Source organism: Papilio polytes, unplaced genomic scaffold (assembly GCF_000836215.1).
Source record: "Papilio polytes unplaced genomic scaffold, Ppol_1.0 DF823399.1, whole genome shotgun sequence".
NCBI classification, from domain to species: Eukaryota; Metazoa; Arthropoda; class Insecta; order Lepidoptera; family Papilionidae; genus Papilio; species Papilio polytes.
This window is the reverse complement of record NW_013525805.1, coordinates 1,596,559-1,604,228: the sequence shown is the minus strand read 5'-3', so window position 1 is coordinate 1,604,228 and position 7,670 is coordinate 1,596,559. Positions and strand designations below refer to the sequence as shown.

Genomic DNA, 7,670 nt, shown 5'->3' with positions numbered 1-7,670 from the left:
TCGCAGTCCCATTGCGGCTATACAAGTTTCATTTACATCAATACTATGTGACTATAATTTTTTTTTATATCATAACGGCAAAGCGACGGCTACTCATAGACATTCCGCAATAGCAGAAGCGTTGCCTACCCTTAATCGACAAAGGAGGAGACTCATATAAAAAGGATATTTCCTCTTTCTATGCGTCTCCTCCGCCGTCAAATCCACGTTCTCGTCCCTTGCTTTTCTTGTAAGAAAAAGGGACTAAAATTGGGCTTCCGGCACCACACTCATCAGACGAAACGCGGAATTGCTCCCACTTTACGTCTGTCTTCTGTGTGGTCGTGGTATTTCACCGGGCGAGCCGACTTATTCGTGCCAAGAAGTTAAAGCGGGCTCTACCAAAAATTGTGTCTGAATCAGTTTTTATAATTGTCTTAATTTGTAGATGTAAAAGAACGATCTGTAATTATAAGATCAACGTCTTATGCTGGGTTGTTGAAGTTTCCGTTTATCTCATTACCTAGTGATTCATTAATATTAGGTTGAGTCGAGTTTCAAAGGAGTAAAACTCAAGCTACGTAGTTCGGAAACGCTATGGAGTTATGGATCCAACAACACTAACGAATGGTTAAAAGTAACTGGGAATCCGGCCATAAGTCTCACTATGATAGGAAATTAACATAAAATTAATGTGTAAAAGGTTATTGCCTCTTTTAATTGTGCAAACAGCTAAATAATGCGTTATATATTTCGCAATCCTCTGTGCCAGTGTGCGTCATTTGATAACTTTAATATGTTTTGCTCAACTAATTATTCAAAAATGTTATCGGAATTTTTGGTGTATAGAGGTTATCGGTATACAAGTTATTTTTATGTAACTGTGACACAATTTTATATTCATAATTTAATTCTGAACGTAACTTACGCATGTTCCTTTTTATTTTTTTTACAAAATTTGTATTAAACGTATAATTAAATGACGTAATATTTTTTTTATTTTTGTCTATGTATAAGAATTAATTTGAAACCATTTCTAATATAAATATTATATTAAAAATCACATGTACATTTGGAAGATGCTCACCTTGGTGACATATCCGAACACGTTGGAATAGAACGCGAAGTAGTTCTTGGTGATGTAGAGGTGACCTTGAAGCAAGAGGTCACCGACTAGAGCGCACGAATAATCTGAAATATTAATGCAAACACTGAGAAGTTAATTTTAATCGATATTTGATATTTTTAAATGCAACTTTAACGCTTCTTCTACAAACTTGAAAACCTACATTAAAACTGTGGTTACATTGTATAAAATAAAAATATTTGCATGACGCAAAGAGCAAAGGGTAAATAGTATTTTATATTATAGGTCATCATCATCATCCACTTGCCCTTATCCCTTACGGAGGGTCGGCACAGTATGTGCTGCTCTTCCATACATCTCTATCAGCCGTCATATCTGAATCCATTCCTTTCTTAAGCATATCCTCTTTCACACAATCCATCCATACTTTCTTCGGTCTTCCTCTTCCTTTGTAGCCATCCGTATTCAATCTTAACACTTTCTGGTTATTTTATATTATAGGTAACTGTACATATAATTTTTTCCGCTTTATACGATTTAAATGTATTTCGCTATCATAATACGATATAACCTCTCGAAAACTGACTACCATTTGACCTCCACTGTTATCTATGTTATAAAGAGGAAAGATTCGAATTTTTGTACTGAAATAACTCAAAAAATACTGGGCCGATTTTAAAAATTCTTACACCAATAAACATATGTTATTTCTGAGTAACAGGTTATATAATTTAATTTCACGTGGACGAAATCGTAAGCTTGTCAACGAGTAAATAGGCGAGATGATGTCACGCATGGCAACAATAAAACATTTAAAAGTACAGGGTATTATGATGAGTTAGGTTAATTTAGTTTAAGCTATGAGTACTTACAGTTGAGTACGCGCTCGTCTGGTCCCACTTGCGGAAAGTGTCTCTGGAACTTCTTCTGGCGCGCTTTGCCGGGCGGCTTGCCGTCCGCTGCGCTCGTCGCGACCGCCGCACCGCTCGCCGCGCCATCTTCGAGAGGCCCGAGGGCCGACACTCGCACCGACGGCGCGGACCCCGATAGCGGTTTCACTACATGCCTGCAATTACCTCAAACTTTACAAAACCATATTGTAGACACCTGACAAATAGACAGAGTATAACCACATTTAATCTTTAAAAAAATCTCAATCTGCGTCATTTTTATGGGTTTTTAATCTTTGGACCCTAGTTAGGACGTCATTAGATCAACAATTTATCTAAAATGTTACAAAGAAACACGACAATCATACTCAGAAATAAATTATACAGTTTATGTCGAAACCTGAACTACGAGACACGATCATAACAATACGAGATAATCACTTTTTGTTATTTACTTGATTTATTTATAATTGTAAGAAAAAGGGAGTCAGATTTTCATCCTATATTTAAAACTATATAAGCGATTATTACGATTGAATGAAATTATTAATATTTATACAAACTAAATAAAATAAACTAATACCATTTTGATTCGTTTCTTTTCTTACTATTTTTTTCACCTTACGGGTACTAATATCTTTTTAGCAAACCAATATCAGATATGAAAACATTATTGGCAAAGTCGTAGCCAAATAATGTCACAACGTTCTGTTTAGGAGACACTATGAAGTATTCTAGGAGTTACATTAAATTTAACAGACTTGTTAGTTTGTGCTTAGTTTTTGGTATCTTTTATTATGGTTACTAGTCCATCAATCTTGGCACATGGCGGGTAAACACGTACGTCTGTTAGTGATAACGTAACGCAATCAAAGTCGTGTTTACACCGAATCCATTCCATTGTGCGGCAACGCTTACCTAAACATAAGTGACATTTACTTGCTGCTTAATGGAAAATTTACTAACACTGCCACGATAATCTGTACTATTATTATAAAGGTAAGATTTTTATTTTTGTACGAAATAACTCAAAAACTGGACTGATTTCAAAAATTCTTTTACCATTAAAAAGCTACGTTATTGCTGAGTAAGACAGGCTACATTTTCAAATTACACGTGGAGGAAGTCGCAAGCAACAGGTAGTATATTACAAAGATCAAATGTGCCTAATCGAAGTGAATTTAATTTTGATCAAACAGGTGTGCGCAAAATAGAGATAACGTGGTAGTAAATGATAATGAGCAATGTGTAAATTTAAAACCAAATACGTTAAAATTGTGATTCAAAAGTTCTTAGTAACGAAACCAATCAGTTGAGTTAATATTTAAAAGAACATTTTGTTCTGTTCTTTGATCTGTTCTGTGTAAACGGAAATTTGTCTTCAGACACACACATCAGACGAATTTATTTTTAAATAATTTTCTATTAAAAAAAAGGCCTACTTTTTAAAGAAGGTGATAACCATCATTACAAAATCGTCGCACTTTTAGAGTAAGCTAAAACAACTGACCGAAAATGTTTGCGATGCCAGATTATATTGCATTCGGGTCGAGTTACTCCCGTTGGGATGATTGGAAATTTATTCTTTTCCATATATCAGAGCCTGAAGTATGAATATAATTCATATTCATTGATCGATACAAGTTCTAGATACATAATACATTTTAACATCTACGTAAGTGATCGCATTTTAAGAGGTTAACTGTACTAGTGACGCAAGTTTGTTTGTTATCTGTTAGTCAAGATTGTTTATCTTAGTTCAATAGGTAATGTCGAGCTATAACTGAGTTCCCATTGACACAATATTTATAAAAAAATATATCAGAAACCTATTGTAACTCACAAATACGATAAAAAAAAAAATTATTGTGAAGAATTTTGTAGGTTAACTTTGATCCATCATCTTCCCTACCTTATCCTACTCTCGTAGGGTCAGCGCAATAGGTTTTCGTCCTCCTAATAACTCTATCATCCGTCATCTCAATCATCACTCCCTTCTTGATCATGTCACTGTACATGTCATGTACGCAATCCATCCATCTCTTTGTAGGTCAACTTTGATTCTAGAATAAATAACAACACATTGAATCTTCAATACTTAAAGAATACTTAAGTCAACGACTGTCATTGGCAAGGGTCAAATATTCACTACTTTGACCTATCAGTCGAGAACATCGCTTACAGAATCTGATCTCAAGGCAGAATCATTTCATCACAAAACGAACAGGAAGTTCGTCTCCATGTTTATATTTTATAACACACATAATACTGCATTTGTCTGAAGACAATACAATATATCCTTTGTTTTATTAACAATTTATGACAATAACGAAGAAAGTAATCTCCGCTATAGAAATTATATGTTGGTATCTGTTCGTTCTTACAAATCATAACAAAACATCTCTGTAAGGTACTAGCTGTTGCTTGGGACTTCGTTTGAATGAAATTAACAACTACATCTATACTAATACTAATATAATATGTGAAATTTTAGCGACATGGACTTAACGGAATACGAATAAAATTCGTAAAACAGATGTAGAAAATAGAACACAAGTTACTAGCTATGATTTTTAAGTTGCTTCGAATTCACGGATAAGAAAATTTCTATTGACAAACAACTCTTACCCATTGGTTTCTTGATTCTCCGTTAATTTGAAAGATCCTTCGTTGCTCGATTCATCGGAATATTCGAATGATACGTTATCCACCATACTTGTGTATTCACAACACTCAATTTAGGTCGCTCGTTGTTTTTATGAATCATAACATATTGTGAACGCTTAACGTTCTATATGCACAGCTGCCGAATAATTTACATCGACGTCACATTTTAACAATACGGAAGGATCTCTGATATCCGGGGCGTCAGAGCAAATGCGAATGAATGCAACTTAGTATCGGATGAAATCGATTCACTGCGTACAACGGAATATTGAATGGCATGCATGATTATGTGCAGTTTACAGCAAAAACGATCGAATAGCGTAGCACAAACCATAGTTGTTTATCGCATTTTAAATCATAAAATACATCATAAATGAACGTGTCTTTAATTGTGTGGTAAAAATGATGAAATATTCGGGATAAAATGTATGGAATCTGACACTAACCGGTATGAATTGTATCACAAAAACAACTGCGACCTTCCGTACACATTTCACGCTAAAACACAAACACACTCGCTAAACCTGTTGTCCGTTCGAGTGGAGGCTTAGGAAAAACACAGACAACAGAAGCGATAGAAGCACCCGAGCCGCGATCTATAAAATAACTGTCGATAAAGTAACGCGCACACACTTATCGATTGTACATCGAACACGGATTAATTTATCAGAAACGATAAGATAGGCAACCGCTAGTCGAGCGTGGCGGATTACACGCTTTTGATATTTCTACTGGCGCGAAATGTGATCAATGTCGAAGCTGTATAGGGTTCATCGACCTCGTAGAGCGGTGAAAAGGAGACCGTTAAGAGACAGGGGGTCATCGTCGCCAACGTCCAATTCGCGAAACATCCGAGCCTCCGAGCGGGCGCGCGAGTAGGCAATGCCACACTGGCGCACGCGCAGCGCTGCAACCGCGACCGCCTGCCGCCTGTGAGCCACGATCATTTATCAACACGCGGTACGGTCAGACAAAACAATAGACCCGGAAGTTGAATTTATTATTTTTCAATGCTTTCTTGAAAATTATCTGCCGATAGTATTTATAACCATAACGCCGGGTTCAGAAGCACATAGGTATCTTCTTTGACCCATTTTTGCTTAACATAAATGCAATCAGAGATTGTTAAGGCAATTTATACCAACTATCAATAAAATCAACTAGTCTGAACATCTTTGAAAGCGACAATAGCAGTAAATATGGTCAATAAGTAATTGACAAGATAATCCTAATTGAAAACGGGAGAAAAATCTACCTATAGTTAATAAAGTGTACACTTTTTTATTACAATAAAGTATACACTTTTTTATTAACAAAAAAGCAAAAACAAAATCTCATTTCCGCACTACAATATTTCCACTTTTGCACTGTATACAATAAAAAGTCGTAACATTAAATGTTTTAAGCTACAAAAAGATAGTGTAGTCAAATGAAAATCTCAAAACTTCCTCTAACAAAGTCTATGCTCAACTAGTATTAACTAGCACATATGGTTACACATTACCTTTATAATAATCTTTATGATATCTATATATAACAAAACAAAGCACTTGCCGTGCTATTTCTTACAATAAAAATACAAGAAAAAAATAACTTCAATGTTAGAAGAGAACACAAACCAAGGTGAATTAAATTATACTTTTATATGAACGGAGCTGGTTTATTAACAAAAACTATTTCAATTTAACATGGTTTTCGCTACCTAAAGTTAGTGTTGTAAGAAAAGAGATTTTTCGGCAAAGTTGCAGATAAAAAAAAATACTAAAAAAGAACCTGCATAGATCACCAACCTTTTAGACAATTAATTTATCTATTATTTGTTTCATGGAATCAACTTTACCAATTACAGTCATCTATCTAGGATCTACATGGGGAAAACCAAGCAGGGTATATAAGGCAGTATATTAAATTGCGAGGTGCGACGCGACCGTGAACAAAGATAACTAATTATCATCATCATCAACATCACCAGCTCACTATACGTCCCCACCGAGCGGCTCAGAGCCTACCCTAAATTAGGATGACTAGGCCATAGTCAACCACGCTGGCCTACTGCGGGTTGGTTGACATCAAACATATCTTTGAATTTCTTCTCCGATATGTGTAGGTTACATCACGATGTTTTCCTTCACCGTAAGAACGTTGGGCAAGTAGCTAACTAATACTCGCCCTGAATTTGGACCTTCGATGGGTGCGAACTAGTCGGTACCGTCACGCAAAGATAAAACGTAATTTGAGCCGTCTTTAATTTCGCTTAGGTAGTATGTTTGTTTTGTTATTAATAAAATTATATTCTGCTGTCTGTACATGTGCAATTCGCATGAATCGAGGGCGAGTCGGGATCGAGTAAATTATCTATGTTGATTGGACAAATGGGCACAATTCGTTTCGTTTACGTTCGTTTCTTGCGTCAATTCTAGCTAACACTAGTTGAATGAAAACGTGAGACTATATTAGATGATGGATAAGGATTTGCTAGCACGGCAGAAACCAATAACCGATCGTACATATTCAATAAGAAGATTATATCAATTACTTAAAGAAAGATTTTTTTTGTTGTAACAATAGTGCTGCGGAGGCAGCAGGGACAGTTTCGTGGGGGCCTCAAGGCCTTATAACTCAAAGAAAGATAGATAGATAGATAGATAGATAGATATATATCTCAATGGGTCCATCGTGCAATAAAGGATCTCTTTTCTTTCGAATGAAATTTCTATGTATTTGTCAGTAAAAGAATAATATTTAAATTCAATACAATCTACGGATAGATTAATTTTTAAATTTAGTTTCGTTGAATGTAGGTAAACAGTAATGTTTTTAGTTGTTTTGCGACAATCTGTTGCGGAACACGTGTTCACTCGTTAGTTAGGATATAAAACACATGGCTAATGTTAGCATATGGTTAATTGCGACCGTTTGGCCTTCAATGTTGTGTACCAAGGAAATTGTTACGAGTTAAAATTGTCCAGATATACATTAAATCATTCAATAGATATAAATTACAGGGTTTAGTGGCAGCACGTAAATAGATTAATACTAGCTTCTAC

General features: G+C 35.4%; 1 protein-coding gene across 1 annotated transcript in view; it reads right to left on the bottom strand.

Annotated features, from left to right (window-relative positions):
• LOC106104727 overlaps positions 1-7,670 on the bottom strand; it is a 24,683-nt gene that overhangs the window by 4,067 nt on the left and 12,946 nt on the right. The window contains exons 3-5 of the mRNA XM_013284858.1: positions 1,939-2,132; positions 1,050-1,170; positions 5-17 (exon numbers count right to left, since the gene is read on the bottom strand). Coding sequence (XP_013140312.1) covers positions 5-17; positions 1,050-1,170; positions 1,939-2,132 — 328 coding nt within the window. The remainder of the gene's footprint in view (positions 1-4; positions 18-1,049; positions 1,171-1,938; positions 2,133-7,670) is intronic.